At 45.0% G+C, this 18,652-nt stretch overlaps 1 protein-coding gene across 1 annotated transcript in view; it reads left to right on the top strand.

Annotated features, from left to right (window-relative positions):
* The window catches only part of LOC108157638, a 45,630-nt gene extending 31,930 nt beyond the window's left edge, over positions 1–13,700 (top strand). Inside the window, exons 2-3 of the mRNA XM_017289782.2 lie at positions 7,047–7,565; positions 7,637–13,700. Of these exons, the coding sequence (XP_017145271.1) occupies positions 7,508–7,565; positions 7,637–10,194 (2,616 nt within the window). The 5' untranslated portion in view covers positions 7,047–7,507 and the 3' untranslated portion in view covers positions 10,195–13,700. The remainder of the gene's footprint in view (positions 1–7,046; positions 7,566–7,636) is intronic.
* Positions 13,701–18,652: the final 4,952 nt, after the last annotated feature.

The raw sequence follows: 18,652 nt of genomic DNA, 5'->3' as shown, positions 1-18,652 counted from the left end.
CTTCGGCCCACTTCCTACCCTGCGCCTGCCGGCATTTCTGTTGCTTCGTTCTCTGCTTTTGTATTGTGTGTATTGTAATTGTCTGTCTGTCGCTGCTCCCTGGCTGCTGGTCGTGGTCCTGATTGTGGTCTTGCTCCTGGAGCTCCGGTTCTGCTCCTACTCCTACTTACCCTGCACCTTCTCCTGGCTGTGGTCCTGGCAAAATATCAGCACAAACAACCGCCATGCATACGTCTGCCTCGTCATCAGCATCATCATCCTGCTTCCCGCATCCTCCCATCCTGTTGCCCGGGTCGTTTGTGTATTTTTGCGGTTCTACACAAATATACTGATGGCTCTCAGAGTGCTCAGAGCTCTGTGCATACAGGACGTGGCATACGCACACAAATCCGTTCACCCGTCTCCGTTCTCCATTCCCAAAAATTCTGTGTGCTGAGGTCATGTCGCTGGCGTCGCCGACGACGACGCTGATGTCTGGCTGAATCCTGCCCAACACTGCCCTGGCCGATGCCTCGTTTCAGCATCAACTCCAATGGTTTTGCAGTTGTAAGGCTGCCAAGAGCAGACCGGCATGCGCAGCTGCCACAACAATAGCTGCAACAACGGCAGGCGGCGGCAACGGCGGCAGCGGCAGCAACAACTAGAGTTATAGGTACAGCTGCTGCCGCTGCTGCTGCCCAAACGGAATTGCAGTAAAACCACCAGGACGACGACGACGCTGACAACGATGGCAAACAATTGTAAGCTCTGACAGCCAACAACAGTGACAACAACAACACTACCAAACGAGTATTCGTACAACAACGACAATGAGCCATGACAATATCTGCGGTTTATGCCGAAATGGATATACCCTTTCTTAATGGAGCGCACAGAAAGAAAAGGCATAATTAATCGACCTAATTACGGAGGACAAAAGATCATTTTAAGGGGTCATTGTAGAGGGGAGCACTGATGTTATTAGAACTATTCAGCTATACGAAATTGGTGGACTCTTTGTGACCATCTTTTGTAAGGAAAGATGGAACGAGTTTCATCCGACAAACTATTCAAAAATGTACACTTTATAGATTCATTCTCTGATTGGAGAAAGTCCATTATTTATCATCATTGTAACGAGAAGGCCGAAGAGAATAAGTTTCCTTTCATTGTTTGGTAATTTTCCCCCAGAGTTAAGCAGGCATCCATCTCTCTATGGAGCATGACTGTCAGATACAACCAAAGGAAGCAACGAAGAAACATTAAAGACAATTTCAGCTGTATTTCAATGGACCATAGATGCTGCCACAGCTCTTCAGGAATCTGTACTTGTATGAGTCTTTCTTTTAAGGGCAATCGAACGAAAAGCCACAATTATCGCATTTAAAATGAAGACAAACCCGAAAACGAAAACCCCAATGCATTATTTCAGTGGCAGACACGTTTTCCCAAACTTCATATGTACCTACAACTATTTATAATTTCCCGAGAAATTAAGCTTGAAGCTGAGAAAATGAGAGAATTGTAAAGTTTCATTTAGCAAACACACAATACGGTATCTATAAATATCTACTGCCTATAGACTCAGTCGATTCATCAGTGCTTGAACAAAAGAGGAGATACATTTCCAATGAAGCCAATGAAGCGGATACTTATTATTGTTGATTAACAAGTAAGAAAAGGGCTCATACGCACTGCTGCATTCAGGACGAAAATGGAATGGAATGAAATGAATTGAGAGCTTCCAGCTAAAGTCTGGCGATTACATTGAAAGTCAGTTACAACGAACTTCGTTCACAGGTTAATAATTAATGAATGTCTGCCAGGGAACACTCGTACAATGGCCTCCATATTTGAGTGATTAAAACGAGCTAAACATTTCATACGCCACAACGGATTTTCTCCGTTCTGGGAATTGGTTATGCGCAGGGCAGGGCTTGGGGTTGCTTCTAATTAATGAAAGGGGTTTGGCTTGCCGATTGCGATTAGATGCCGTCTATTGTTGGAACCACCGGCTAAACACGGTCCTGGAGACCAACTAATCTGGATGCTGCTGGGCCTCTCTCCACACAGCACAATCTCATAGCACAATCCGTGATAAATTTATAATGCCCCGAGTGGTGAAGGTTACGGCAAACAATAACAATTGCATTTGTTGGCACTCCGTCGTTAGCCCGGGGCGTCTCCGTCCAGATCCCAGGCACATGCTCGCATCGTGTCCTTCCATGGCCATACATCTCCCCGGGTGCTTGTCTCCGGTGGGAGGGACCTTTTCTCTCCTTCTCTCCCCGACTTCGAGCTCCGGTTCTGCCGCTGACTCTCGTACTGGCTAAGGCGAATGTCCTGTTCCTCCTTTCGCACGTACATTGCCGCTTGCACTTTGCTTCCAAATAATTGCATTGCCTCTGTCTCTTTCCGACCCTCCTTCTTTCTTTTCAGCATCCCCCTCCTCGCTCGCTCGTCTGTGTGAAGTTTCGGTGTATTTATGAAAACCATTTCCGTACTGCAATAAAATTCAACACGGTCAACGTCAGCGTCATCTAATCTCGGCCCCGAGGCAGAGACAAGTGCCATTAATATTGTGTTCTTTCTTGTCTGCTTTTTTGCTCTGTGACATTTTCCGATTATGTGCGGATTTGTTGCACGGAAAAGTGGTGCCAAGTCCTCAAAGCACCCTCTCCAGGAACACTGCACAGGAGTTTGTAATTTACACTTTTGGTTAATGTCCTTGAAGGACCGCGCTAGGCGAGTCTCAACAAGGCAGAAAAACAAATAGGCCAAATGCCCCACCGAAGTCCGATGACGGGCGATAAGAACAACCTGCTCTGGGTGTTACATTCACCCCCTCCATAAAATCTCCCTCTCTCTCTCTCTCTTTCTGCAAAGTGGGGGTCATGCCCCGCCTGCCCTGCCCGTCCTGATCCACTTCTAGATTTGCCTTTTTGTTAATGTTTGCTCAATTTAAAAAGTTTTCTATCGCCATTTGCATTTGCACGCACATTCGCACGTGCTAGTGCAATAACAAAACAATGCCATGGCGAGAGTGGGCGGGCCAGTGGGCGTGGCTGAAGACAGGAAGAGCGAGAAAGAGCGCAGCCAGGCGGCAAAGAAACGATTTGCATACGAAACAGAGGCTTAGTCGCAAGGGGATTGTCCGTCGCCACCAAGCTCTTGGGAGTTTTAGAGATAAATATATACAAAATTGGTACATGCGAGAGGTATTCATTATTTTTAAAGACAACAGTTTGTATATATCCTTTTGATGATTTACGGGTCTAGAAACATTTTTCAAAAAATTTAAATTAAATTCCAAATATTTTTATTGAAGAACTGATAGACATTACTACCTCAAATATATGCAATTTTGCGTCAAAGGAACTAAAATGGATATTAATTTATACAAACCACAAATAATATTGGACTAATATCTGTATTAAAAGTTTTTAAAAGAGCTTAACACGATTTCATAATGATTTAAATGACATAATATTCCTTAAAAAAGACTCCTCCGGAACGATATATATATGCCACGCCTCTGTTTACGCACCGTGGTAGGATGACGGAAGCAACGGAAGCAAGTTTCGAGAGAAACAAAAAAGACAGAGAGAGTGAGAGAGAAATGAAAGTTAAAAATAAAAAAATAAAAAGCAGAAAAGTTAGTTTAGTTTTTGTTTTTAATTTGGTAATGCAGCATGGAGCATGGCCTCCAATTGTTGGCCCTGGACAAGGACTTTTTGCTGTTTTCCGACAATTACATTTGATGAAGTTTTACAAATGAGGGGGGCGTGGTCGAGGGGCGGATTAGTTAACTTTTCCACCAGGCAACAAATTGAAATTGAATTCCAATTGTCAAATGGAATTGTACGGAAAGTAAAACCAAAAATTTAGAGAGAAACACTAAAATTTTGGCATTTATTTGTCCGCCGAACAAAGTGTCCGCCATGAAAGGCCATGAAAGATACAATGAATAGCCTCTCAGAGATAAAGGGAAAAATGTAAATTTAATTTGAAACTGCATCCGAATGGAATAGTAACAAGAATCAAGTGGGGAAATATTTATTTTGCGTAATTAATTCGACACAGATGTAAATAATATGTAAACTCTTTGTGGCGCGCATCCGTAAACAATTGTTTTCGTATTACATGAATTTCATTTGACAAACGTATGTATATAAATACATTTAAAATATAAATAATTTTTAAGCAATTTTCAGTTGAGTTGCGTTCATCAAAGTGAATTGATGAATTTTCATTGGTTCAAGTAGGGGGATAATTAATGAATTAAATATGTTGTTTGAGGAAAGGATTCCAGGAACAGGGCGCCAGGATACAGGACACAGGCAGATTTCTATCTTCTTTTTCTGTGTAAACTTTGATGATTTTTTAATGTGACAATTAAGCGGGGAAATAAACGAGTTAAATATACCATGGGATTTTAGGAAGTGGTTCCCTATAGTCTTGGGAATTTTTGAGAGCATGTTTCTGTCTATTTAATATCATCTTCTTTTCGTTTCCATTAATGCATAATGGATCTTTTTGGAGATTGTTTTTGTAGGATGTAAGAAAAAAGTCGTGGTGCGTCTCATCGTATTTATAAGAAATCCGCTTCAAATAAGCTGTGGGATGAAAAAGGGCAGTATTTTTGTTTTTGTTAAAAGTGTCCTAAAAAAATCTTAAAAAATATATGAGGTTGGTTTAGATTAAGGTTAAATATATATCTATCAGTATACATTTGATTTTTAGTTGTAGGTTAGATGGTTTAGAAGTTATAGCACTTTTAAGTGTGAAAGGTGCTCTGGTTCATTTAAGCTGAGAGCCACTGTATATCATCTGTATAATTCGGTATTTCACTAAGGGGCGCGTGAAACCGCTAACAGTGGGCGGCCACAGGGTGTTAACAGGCTGTTACCCTGGACTGTTAACAGTGCTTCTGTCCTGTTAAAGCTGCTGTCCTGAACAGATGGAGTACCTTCATAAGTGGCATTTATTCATAATATTGTGCTGGTGGATAATCCTTTAAGCACAAAATATACATAAAAACCTAATGATCACCATAGAAAGGATTCCTTGCTATATATCCATTCAGATATACAGAGCTCTTCCATTCATTTGGTGAGTGCACAAGTTGCTTAGAATTTTCTAGGAGACAAGCCAATTCAATTTCCATTTACTTCATTTCACATGGCCGTTGTATTGTATTAATAAATAAGTAAAATCCAATGCCATTCGGTTCCAATTGTTGTTTTGATTTAGTCTTCTGTTAGAGATGCACTGCTGCATACTGAAAGCGAAGTCAAGTCAGATTCGAAATCCAATTCCCAGATGGAAACATTTGAAGCTTAGCTTCCCTTCCAGAGATTATCTGGATATGGGATACGAAATCAAATTACCAAATGCCAATTGCAGTGTAGAGTCCTTCATTTACAGGTTAACAATTACCAGGACCTTCTTCCAAGAGATTAGCCCGATGATAGCTAGAGGCCTGCCAGAGGCCACATGCCTTAGAGAGCCAGACAATAACTCGTATCTTTGTGGGGCATCATCATCTCCGTACGAGTATCTGCTTCTCTGCCCCTCTTCGCCCTCTATGTGGCAGAAGTTAATTGATTTGCTTTACGAGTTGCGGCTGCAGTCAGAGCAGACCTGCTTGCAACATACAATATTCTTCCATAATATTTTTTTAATATTCTACCGCACATTGGCTACGGGCCGGTCCCAGTCCCAGTCTTGGCAATTGGCCATCAAATTAGCTTTGCTTTTTTGGCCCACTGTGCCACATTTATGAATATCAAACCAAAGAACCTGTGAGTGCCGCCGATGCCGATGCCGATGCGGTTCCAGTGCCCCCACGAGCACGAGTGCCGCCTCATAGCAGCAGCAAATATAAAACTGTCGACGATGGGGGTACCACTATATACTAGAGAGGGGACTCGGCTGGGATGGGACGGGATGGATAGTAGTCGAGCGCTGTGTGGCAAGTCAGCAATTGCAACTGCCAACTGCTGGTGCACTGACACAGGAAATATTATCCGCATTGCCAGGACCACCACCCCACCCGACCGACGGGTCCGAGGGAGGGGGCCAGAGGGATGAGCTAAAATTGAGGTTGCTGCCAAGGTTTGACTGTCTGCTTTGTAGGTTGCCCCAAAGGGTGGGGAGGGGGACAACTGGTGTGGCAGGGTGATGCTGCTGCTGCTGCAGGACAAAGCAGCAAAACCGGCAAAAGCGGCCAAGTGAATTCTCTCAAATACAAATTCAAATGGCAAATTGACAAATGAACCTTTTGAGCTTTTTACGTTTTCATTGTCTGTCTGTCTCTCCGTCCCATCCCCTATCTGTGCGCCCCAGAACCAGGGCCAGAAGCGGAGCGGATTCATCTCGTTTCGGTGTTTGGGGGAGAGGGGTTGGAAATTTCAGGAAAACTTATTATGGGGTCCTTTCAATCGCAGTTGGGGGATTGAAGTGAAATTAGGCATTTTCCGTTGATTAAAATTACTGAAAAGTATTTGTATGCTTCAAGCCAATGGAGAGAGGTGATGCTGAACCGCTCCTGGAACGAGAACAAACAAAAAAGAGAACACCGAGAGAGAATGGGAGAGTGAGAGAAAGAGGAACATAAAAGTAAAAAGCATTCGACAGGCTATTGATGCTGATTTTCTAAAGATGCCGATGCCGATGTCGATGCCAAAGTCGGAGTCCAGGGCCCAGGGTCTCCACCTTTTTGTGGCTGTGGCTGTGGATGCGGATGTAGATGTGCCTGTGGTTTGGTGCTTTGTTGTGTTGTCCAGCTGGACGTACAACAAATTACAAAATGTTGTTGAAAGGCGATTTAAACCTCCATCCATTTCGCAGGCACCCCAGATACCATTCCCCCACATCCATTCTCCCCATTCTGCCCATTCTATTCAGAGCCAAAGCTAAATTCTGTAAACAGAGATTACAAACGGGGGGCAAGTGCAGAGCAGAGCCACTGGAGGCACTACTCTACTGTATGTACGATACAACTACAATGGGCATTGTTGGAGTGGTCGTCTCGCTAATACCGGATTCTCTTTTACATTTTTCAGATTTAAGAATTTAAAAGAAAGGATACCCCATGCCCTTGCTCCAGGTCCAGCTCCAACTGCCGATGTCGATGTCAGTGGCAGCAGCACACAAAAAGAGGCAGGGCTAACTTTCCTTTCTGCCAGCAAATTAAAAGAAAAGAACTGAACACAGAACTCAACAGAGCAGAGTAGCAGCAGAGAAGGATAAAGCAAGCAAGCAAAATCAATAAGATACTGGGAGTCGAGTGGTGGCACACGAAGAGCACAGAGCAGATCCTTTCTGTGTGGCAAGTGTAGCCAAAGTGCTGAGTAATGTGGAGTAATGGAGACCTTTTTGCTGGCGGCGGCAACATGATGTGAAACATGGCAATCGAATCAGCCAAAGCCATTTAGGGTCATCAATTGGCAGGGTCGCCGAGGCCACACAAAACGCAGCGGGAGCGGAAGGAATATCGTCGAACCGCAGAGGAGAAGGAAGCCATATGCACAGCATGGATCGAAGGAGCAGCAGCACGACTACGACCACGATGGGTCTTCCAGGTGAGTGGGAAATAGTTGGGAAACAGGGAAATAGTAACCACATCATTGCTGCATTTCCTATTTCTCTTTAGTTTGGTGTCTTTTGGTGGTCTGTTTGGTGGCCTGGACGGGGGCCGATGACTGGTCCTTGAGCTGCGCCTCCAACTGCACCTGCAAGTGGACCAATGGCAAGAAATCGGCCATCTGCAGTTCCCTGCAGCTGACCAGCATCCCGAGCACCCTCAGCACGGAGCTGCAGGTGCTGGTGCTGAACGACAACCACATACCGTACTTGAACCGGGAGGAGTTCTCGGCCTTGGGGCTGCTCAATCTGCAGCGCATTTACCTGAAGAAGTCCGAGGTGCAGTACATCCACAAGGAGTCCTTTCGCAGCCTGAAGATCCTCGTGGAGATCGATCTGTCCGACAACAAGCTGGAGATGCTCGACAAGGACACGTTCATGGGCAACGACCGCCTGAGGATCCTGTACCTGAACGGCAATCCGCTGAAACGCCTGGCCGCCTACCAGTTCCCCATCCTGCCCCACCTGCGCACCCTGGACATGCACGACTGCCTCATCTCGTACATCGATCCCATGTCGTTGGCCAATCTCAATCTCCTGGAGTTCCTGAACCTCAAGAACAATCTGCTGGAGAGCCTCAGCGAGTACGTCTTCCAGCACATGGCCAACCTGAAGACCCTTTCCCTCGAGGAGAACCCCTGGCAGTGCAACTGCAAGCTACGCAAGTTCCGCTCCTGGTATGTGGCCAGTCGCCTCAGCTCCGTAAGCCTCGTTTGCAAGGGTCCGCCAGCCCAGAAGGATCGCACGTGGGACAGCGTCGACGATGAGCTCTTCGGCTGCCCGCCGCGCGTCGAGATCTTCAACAACGAGGAGGTGCAGAACATCGATATTGGGAGCAACACGACCTTCAGCTGCCTGGTGTACGGGGATCCGCTCCCCGAGGTAGCCTGGGAACTGAATGGCAAGATCCTGGACAACGACAACGTGCTCTTCGACACGGAGAGCATCGCCTCCGACAAGCTGTGGAGCAACCTGACCGTCTTCAATGTGACCAGCCTGGATGCCGGCACGTATGCCTGCACGGGGGCCAATCCCATCGGCAGCATGACCCAGAACATCAGCATATACCTCAGCGAGATAGTGCAGCATGTGCTCGTGAAGACCCCAGAGACCTTCTGGTACTTCGGCCTCATCATGGGCATCTTCGGCACCGTCTTCCTGTTGATCGCCATCTCCTTTGTGGTGTGCCTCTGCAAGCGCACCACCCGCCAGCATCGACACGCCAACAAGGCGGGTGTCAAGTCCAGCGTCAGCTTCAATGACCAGGAGAAGAAGCTGCTGGACTCGAGCGTCACTACGACCACAAACGATCGCGGCGACAGCTATGGCATCGACAACAATCCCAACTCGATCAGCATCAACAAGGCGGAGTCGGCAGGCCTGGGCTTCAACCAGATCGAGATCCATGCCGTGGATAATCACCGCGGGGGCATGGGCCATGGCTCAATGCTGGTGCACCAGCAGCAGCAGCATCAGCAGCAGCAGCAACAGCAGCAGCAACAACAGCAGCATCCGCACCAGCATATGCGGCAGCAGCTGATGACCGTGAAGGATCCCACATGCGGCATGATCACCGTGCCCACGTCCATGGCGGGCCACACCCACACCCACACACATCCCGGCCAGATCTCCGAGGAGTTCCCCCTTAATGTGGGCGTCTTTCCACCGCCACCAGAGTTCTGCTCGAACATTGTGCCGAACCCCGCCTTTGGGGGCAATATCTTCATCCGCGTGTCAGTCACGCAGGACATGCTCGACGGAGCGGACCTCAACATGTATCCGGACTTGCTGAACATCCCCAAGCGGATGCAGGACGTGCAGTGCAACAACGATGGAGGCTCGGGCACGGTGAGTGTGCCCGAGGGCCAATTTGCCACCCTGCCACGTCACACGACGCGGCGGGGCATCCTCAAGAAGGATACCTCGCTGCAGCAGCATCACCAGCAACAGCAGCAACATCAACAGCAACAGCAGCAACAGCAATTGCAGCAAGGTGCCACCACCGGCCTCTATCCGCACGACGAGATCGTGACCTACAACCTGGATGCGAGCGGATATGTGGACTCCCATAGCCACCAGACGACCTACCACTGCGTGGCCGGAGGCCAAAGCAATGCCATGGAGCTGCCGCCTCCTCCCCCACCGCCCGCTGTGACGGCTGTGGTGCAGTGCCACCACCCCAACTCCAGTGCCACCAGCAACATGCCGCCCGTCTCCGCCGCCAGTTGCGCCAGCTGCATCAACAACGGCCCGCCGCCGTCCGCCTGCCAGACGCCACCCATCGAAGTGACGCCGCTGCGGCCGCTCTGTGGCAAGAGCGGAGGCGGCGATAGCTCCGCGTACCCCAAGTACGATAACATGGGGCGCCGCATCACCGCGAGCGGGGGTCTGGGCAACTCCACACTCTCGCTGCCCGATGAGGAGCAATACGAGAGTGAGACGCTCTTCAACGAGAACCAGTCCGAGAAGCAGTCCGTCGGGGGAGAGCAGGCCCAGGATCATCATCAGCACCAGACAGAGACCAGCCAAGGACAGGACAAGGACAGAGGGGAGTTTGTGTCCCTATAGTATTATGGAACGCAAGTGTAAATAGGTCAATAGATTCGTGCCCTAGAACCCAGAACCAGAACCAGTCCCATTTCCATAATCCTCATCCAGATTCACATTCAGAAACCCAACTCCTTGGCAATCGTTTACTTTCATATCAGTTTCGAGTCTACACAGATAATTTGTATAGAAACCTACTATATAGCAACCGACACAATCTATTGACTGCCACAGACCCCCCAAATGATCACAAAATCAAAAACGAATATAGCAGAAAACCCTAATCAAAATGCGAAACAATGAGAATTTGAGAGTTTATTTCCGAGAACAGAGTTTATTTCCCCTTTTGAATTTCACTACATAGATACCGTTATCGTATATATATACTTCTATATACTTATGTATCGCATGTTTACTCCATTTAGAGATCTTTCCATACTGACCCCATTCCTACCTAGAAACCGAATAGTTGTACCCATTCTATAATTCTGAATTCTGTAAAATAAACGAAAGATAAATGTATGCTAGAGATTATAGCGACCAAAACTGATCTTCATAAGGTGTATAGTACGATTCTATAGTATATATGTATCTTGTCAGATATAGATGAAACCAAAGAAAGATGCATTTGCTTCTGGGGTGCTAGAGTTTGTTGAAGGAGTACGAGTATTTTATTGAATTACGTTTTAGAGATCAGACACTGAATAGGATTAGAACACCGGATGGGAATTCATCGTAGCATCCTAGCACTTGCATATGCATACATATGTATAATATTAGCAGATCTATTATAACACCCCGATATAAACAACTATCTATGTACAATGGATATTTGTATGTATGAATGTATTACAGTCTTTAGTCCCCCCTTAAAATAGTTCCTTCTTTATGTACATATGTAAATGTATTCCTAAATGCTTAAGGACTTTTAAATCAAAAATAATTTTACACTCCCTACCTACCTACCTACATATATCTATAATATATAGATACTGCATCGAGGCGTGCCAAAAATGTTTTTTAAATCAAATCTACTTTTAGTCTGTTATCCTAGATTGCGATTGTTTCCGGTTCCAGCAGTAACTGTAGGATTGTTCTTCCGATATCAGAGCCAAAAACCTAGTACCTATGATTTGTATTGTTAGCAGTCGTCATCTAGTCAATCTACATATACATATGCATATAGTATATATAGTTAATCCGTTCCTATCCTAGAATACCTATAGAAGGAGTCCTTTTAGTTCTCTCCCTATCACTGTCCCGCGCTGTAACACACACTTTGTCCTGCAAGTAGACCAAATCTAAATAATATATGGCATACCATTTACGTAATATACATATATATGTATATACGTATATATATATATATATATCTCTGCATATGTATGGATTTGTGTGTAATCTAATTGAATGTAGAAAGAAACATGAAAATTTGAAAATAAATAAAATCGAAAACTAATTGCTAAATTCGAGAGGTCGAGGCCAGAGATACTCTACAGCTATATATCGATGTGTATATCATATATATATATATACCTATATTGGTGTGAGATTTATATAGAGAACACAAGAGAACAATAGGAGAGAGAGATGCCGCATTATAAGTATTTTTTGTGTATGTAGAACGTTTCAAATTCGAGCTTGATAATATAAAATGTAAGTTATAGAAGTCAATGATAAGTACAGTACATGATAAATTCCACATACATGACCACGCTCGCAGCCACAGCCCCATCAACCCATACACCACACCCACACCCACACCCACACCCATGCTTACACGATGAATGCATTAAGTTGTGTATCCGTGTATCCGTGTATCCATGTGTGTGTTTGTGGAATAATTAAACACATGAATGCAATGAATTACTACAATAATTATGGGAAAGTATTCGGGCAAATATTTGCACAGCTTCACTTCACCAGGGGGGCTTCCTAGACGGGCTTTCCCCGACCCAATTAATTTTTCCTCTGTTGTGTCCAATATTTGCTGGCTGGTGAGGGGACTTTTGTTTTTTGATATTATGAACTGAACCGAAAGCAAATTTGCACATCGGCACATAGAGAGCTGCCAGAACAGCAAACAGAACAAACACACAAACTGCCCCACACATCCTACACGTCCTGCATCCTACGATTTATTCAGATATCATACACCACCTTGCCCTTGCGTACCTCCTTTTTGACAGCGCAATGTGAATTTTTTAATCAAAGTTTTATTGTTTGGTCCGCTCTAATAGATGGCGGATGGGGATGGATCCCGTACTTCCCTGTAGATTTGTACATAAATAGGTAATTTTAATTACATCGTACGCCCCTCTACACCACTCTCCCACGCAGTAATGACTACCGCAGACAGGGGGCGATATTTTATTCATTTAAAATCGTTTTAACTAATTAAAAAAAAACAAATGGAAACCGCCAAAAAGCAAGAGCCAAAAGACAAGTGTAAACCGACAGTCAAATAGAGAGAGTAATGAGAGAATGGTGGAGAGCGGAGAGAGCACCTAACAAGAGAAACATTTAAACTATGCTTTTAGCTACATTTCCCATTTCCCATCAATGCACAAACAAACGGCTATCCCCAGGTTCCACCCGGGCTCCGCCTGTTTCGCCACTCGCTTTTCCGGCGCCGGATGATGATGGAAATGTAACTATAATTTTAATTACTCTGCGTGAATGCAAATGGAAAACACACGCAGATGCACAGATTCACAGATGCAAAAGCATACTACATGGCATACTATACCATATACTATACACTCAGTAGAGAGCCACGCATCTGTGTATCTGCATCTGACTCTCCGCATCCGATTGCAGGCAGCTACTGCGGTGCATCCATAGAACAAACCGACCAACAAAAAAACCAGAGTGCGAATGCCAGGGAAATAAAATTAACTTTTTATGAGTGCTCTGTGCTGCGAAGTGCGGCCCGAAAATAAATTAAATTCAGGATGATGAATAGTAGTAACAAATTTTGTACGATACCATTAAAAAAAAAAAAAATTAAAAACGAATCAGCATATTGCATTTAAACTTGAATTCCATTGAAAGCCGAAATTAGTCAAATTTCAACAATCCACAGAGCCCCACAGCCATCCCGTAGCATTCTCTGGAACTCACATCCAACACTCGACTATACCAAAACCCACTTCACTCCTCACTCACTCCCACACACATTATATTATGACTCAAAACGATATATAGATACAAAAACATCCCAACATCCCGACATGACACGAATACAGCTGTTGACGAGGACGGAATAGTGGGAGGAAGAGGAGGATTGAGAGTGTGACAGTAGGACAGTGGGTAAAGCAAACATGACAGTACAGAAACAGAAAACATAACAGGATATGGAAGGACAAACAAAAGAACATTTAACGAACAATATAACCAAAAATACATTGTAATAGCATTAATAGATTGTCAAGCTTTATTACACACTATATTTAAATAGATGGAATAATAATAATAATACGAGTAACGAGTAATAACAGTTATTATTGCAAATAATAATAATAATAAAATATGAGAGAAATATGAATAAATTGAACAAAAGCAAAAACCTCATTTTGGCCTTTTTATTTCTATAGGGAACGTGTACGTGGAGCATGTGAAATATTTTACTACTACGAGTTTTCCTGCAATTGCACTCCCCCACCATTTACCGTCATAATGATTGCACAAAAAGGGGCGGACGGACGAGATAGGAAAAAGAAGAAAATCGATTTGATGACATTTCCATAATGGAAAACTTCTCTTTCTCTCTCCTCGTCGTGCAGTCAAATCAATGTCTCTTCCTGGGCGCTTGATGGAAAGTTCTCGCCAAACAACTGCAGCCGAACTTCCTCAATATCCGAGTAGCCCCCTTCCTGCTGTCCTCTGTGTCCTGCCGCATCCATAGTTTCCATCCACAGTTTCATCATCAGGCAATCTGCATAATTTGCCAGTGAGTCCTCCTTTGGCATTTCTCGGTGCACTTGCTCCTCATCGTATCACTTGTTGATCGTAAACGGTTTTTGGCATATCAAATTTCCGACTTTTTGCACCCATTCGCCCATTCCCCATCATCATCGCCCATTCCAGGCGATAACCAAACTAACATTTCGAGCATTTCCGCGCCTAATCTCCGTTTCCCAGTGCGCCGCCACCTCACAAATGCTTCAATAATGACTGCAGAGGAAGCACCCACCACCACCACCATCCCATCCTCAGAGCCATACCCAGTCGTAATAACATTTTCATCTTAATGCACTCGAAGCACATTTAGTTAAAAGTTCCTCCTTCTCCTACTAGCCTTCTCTCCTGCATCTGCGTCAGCAACAACGTCAGCAGCATCCGTTTTGCGGGCAAATCCACAAAACCACCAAGACCGAGGCCCGAAGACCCGGAGACCCGAGACCCAAGAGCCAAGAACCAAGAGCAAGCTGTAGCCATAGCCATAGCCATTGGCATCGACTTCTGCCATAGTTATGTATAGAGAACCCTCCAGGGATTGGCACGCATCGAGCACGTACTGCCATGACGACGACTACGACAACCGCAAACTGCTGCTGCGATTTTCTAAATGCGACCTCGCTGCCTCTGTCTGGCTCTCTGCCTCTTCGACTACCTCTTCCAGTGTTCTTCTTCTGTCTCAGCGTTACGTATGCAACATTCATTTTTGACAAGCATAATTTGCGGCTGGCCTAGGCCCCAGAGCCATTGGGACCTGCCTCCGACTCTTAGGCTTCTATTCCGGTTATTTACAGTTTTCATGGCCCTGCACTTTTCTAATGCAAAAATGATGCACTGCACCCACGCGGCCCAAGCGACGTGTGTGTGGGAGGTGGGTGGGGAGGTGTCTGTGGTCAGACTCTGCAGGCGGATTGCAGAGGTTGGAGAGGACCAACAGCAGCAGCAACTGGAGCCACCTCCACCGCACTCCACCGCACTCCACCACACTCCACCGCAGTGGCAATGAAAGTTGGAAACCAATATTTGTGTGCGAGCCCTGAGCCGCCAGGAGCGGCCTTTTTCTAAGTAGGTAATTGGTTGGGGCGCTCCAGGATATGTGTGGGAAAATCTAGTCGAGTGCTGTGGAGCGTCGGATGGGGGTGTTCTTAACGAGGATAACCACTTCAAGCTGGCTCTCATATCGTGGAGAAACTGCAGGCGGAATGAATTAGCAAAGTTCCTAAAACATTTTACGAAACTTGAAGGGGTCTCGAAACTTTTTAGAACATATTGTACATTGCATACAGCTGGCAACAATAATGCGCTGGGCTTGGGGGAGCTTCCCAACTGAATATTTAATTAAATTATATCCGAGGACCCTCAAAGTGTTGGAATCCGCTCCTGGTTGTGTAGGCAGGCAAAATAAATCTGTTTGCCAAACAGTTATTGCTCTTGTTTCTGGTCCGCTGCCCCGTTTCCACCTCCTACATCCTAAGCCCACATCTAAAGGCAATGCCAACTCCTGCTCCTACGCCTGCACCTCGTCCTGGAGCGCTCGTCCTGGCAATATGTGCGCTCATTTTATGCCCTTGCATTTGGCAACGGCTCAATAATTGGTCAGTAGTAGATTGCGGAAAGGAGAGTGGATGAGGAGTGGATGAGGAGTGGATGAGGAGTGGATGAGGTAGTGGATGGCCTCTCCAGCCCATGACTCAGGTGCCCGCAAAAGCTTTCTATAAATTTTAAGTCCATGGAAACGATTATGCAAGTTATCTTTCGCTTGAGGCAGGGCCGTCGGTGTCGGTGTTGGGTCGCCTGTGGCGCAGTGTCCACAAAATGAAATTCAATATGTGTTATGAATGGCACGCATCCCCTCCCCTCCACAATCCCAATCCCTTCTACAGTGTTCCATTCCATCCGATTTTTCATCTCCTACTCCCTACTCCCTTCTCTTTTCTATTTTCATCTTCTTTTCCGCTAGCAAAACAAACAATGTCCGGATTTTGTGGAAACCCCGTGGCTGGCTGGCCGTGTGCTCGGCTATTTATGCCTGTCTGTATGTCGGAAAGGCTATCCACAGTCGCATTATTTTGCTCTCCCTCTTCACTCTCAGCAAATCAATACCCGCTTCTGCTTAATGGTACATTGCACCTCTGTATCCCCATATACCCCCATATCACATTTCCCTATACCTATCCCGATGCCGCTACCTGGCCATTGATTAAAGTGGTTCCTTTGCAAATTTATGTTCCGAATATTAACCGAATTGCTCCCCGAGGAGCACTCCCTCTCGCCCACTCCATCCACAATCTTTCTCTCCGTTGCCGAATAAAAAAGAAAAAACTTTTTCCACGATGTACTCATGTACTGGCAACGACAAACACACACGCGCTCCCGGACGGACACACAATCGTATAAAAACGGGGCCATGGCAACTTTTTTAACAGTTTTTGGATTTTGGAATACAAATTATGTAAGTAATCTCAATTTATTGATATATGGAGATGCATGTTTACAAGTGGAGTAGATCGTGGTAAAAGTGGGAAGAGGGACAGCAGCAGCCAGGACTCCGACATTGTCGCTGTGTCTCCCCAAGTGTGACCCTTATGAATGGGCCAACTTTTGTCTTTCTTCGTCGTCGCTTTTTATCCCCCCGAAGCATTATAATTTGCCATGAATATATGAAAACCGTTTGTAGAAGTTCAACCGTTTTCCCTGGGTTCGTTCGACTGTGGGTGTGGGTGTGAGTGGTTGTGGGTGGGAATATGGGAACGGGACCCTTCCAAGGGTTGGGGATTGTCAGCCTGGGAAATGGTTTATGTAATGGGATTCATAACTTGTTTACCTGTTAGCCCCGGGTTTTATGTCCATATCTATTCGAGTATAGTAGTATCAGCCTAGTCCTGGTCCTACTTTAAAATGGCTTTTAATTTTAATTAAACTTCTCCAAATTGTGATTAAAGGCTTCTGTTCTGTGCACCTTCTACCTACCCCCTTGATTTATATATATTAATTTTAAGGTCGTTAGCCACATTTCGAATTCATGCGAACGTTCCTGCATTTCAGTTCATTATTAGGGTAATTATTATACTATATTCAGATGAACGTGATAATTTCAACAAATATTCAGCTATTAGTGCTGGCTGACTATGGTTTGCTATTGAGTCTTACTATAAGTATCTACATAATTAGGATTCATAGATCTATGAAACATACATATGCTCTTTTTGTATTTTATGATAACCTAATACAAAATATTAATTAAACTGAGCTTTATGCATCTGTTTGATCGGCTGTTTTGTTCCTAAAATAGGTCTATTCTATTTCTGATACTAAATTTTGCGATTGCGGATAAATTACATTTTAAGCCACACCTTGAATTCTCAGATAACAACATCACAATTTTTATACCCGATACTCAAAATGAGTATTGGGGTATATTAGATTTGTGGTGAAAATGGATGTGTGTAACGTCCAGAAGGAATCGTTTCCGACCCCATAAAGTATATATATTCTTGATCAGCATCAATAGCCGAGTCGATTGAGCCCTGTCTGTCTGTCCGTCCGTCCGTCTGTCCGTCTGTCCGTCTGTCCGTCCCCTTCAGCGCCTAGTGCTCAAAGACTATACGAGCTAGAGCAACGATGTTTTGGATCCAGACTTCTGTGATATGTCACTGCTACAAAAATATTTCAAAACTTCGCCCCGCCCACTTCCGCCCCCACAAAGGACGAAAATCTGTGGCATCCACAATTTTAAAGATATGAGAAAACCAAACACGTAGAATTGTAGAGAATGACCATATCTTTAAGACTGCGGAATCTGAATTGGATCGTATTATTATTATAGCCAGCATCAAGAAAACAATTTCATTTTTTTTCGCCCTGTCTCTCTCTAACACACACGTAGCATAGGCGGCTTTGCTTAGAGTAAAACATTAGCGCCTAGATCTCAGAGACTACAAAAGCTAGAGCAACCAAATTTGGTATCCACACTCCTAATATATCGGACCGAGACGAGTTTGTTTCAAAATTTCGCCACACACCCTTCCGCCCCCGTAAAGGATGCAAATCTGGGGATATTCATAAATCTCAGAGACTATTAAGGCTAGAGTAACCAAATTTGGTATCCGCACTTCTGTTAGATCTCACTATAAAAGGTATATCTGAAAATTTCGTATCACCCCCTTCCGCCCACACAAAAGACGAAAATCTGTTGCATCCACAATATTGCAGATTCGAGTAAACTAAAAACGCAGAATCATAGAGAATGACCATATCTATCCGGTTGCTGAATCTGGATCAGATCGGATCATTTTTATAGCCAAAAGGAACAAATCAATTTGCACTGGCTACGCAGCACCCGACGTCACGCTCAGACTGATTTTCTGTCTCTCTCGCACGCACTCCTTATCGTGTCGTTTAATATTAGCGGCGTCTGCCGGAGGAGAGCCATACTGACTTAGTATCGGGTATAACTGTAGAGTTGCGGTCTCCGCAGCAACTCACAACGTTCCCCCTCGTTTTTAGTTTATTTTTATGT

This window comes from Drosophila miranda, chromosome 2, assembly GCF_003369915.1.
Source record: "Drosophila miranda strain MSH22 chromosome 2, D.miranda_PacBio2.1, whole genome shotgun sequence".
In the NCBI taxonomy this organism is placed as follows: Eukaryota; Metazoa; Arthropoda; class Insecta; order Diptera; family Drosophilidae; genus Drosophila; species Drosophila miranda.
Note: the sequence above shows the minus strand (reverse complement) of the source record. Positions and strands in the feature narration are given on the sequence as shown.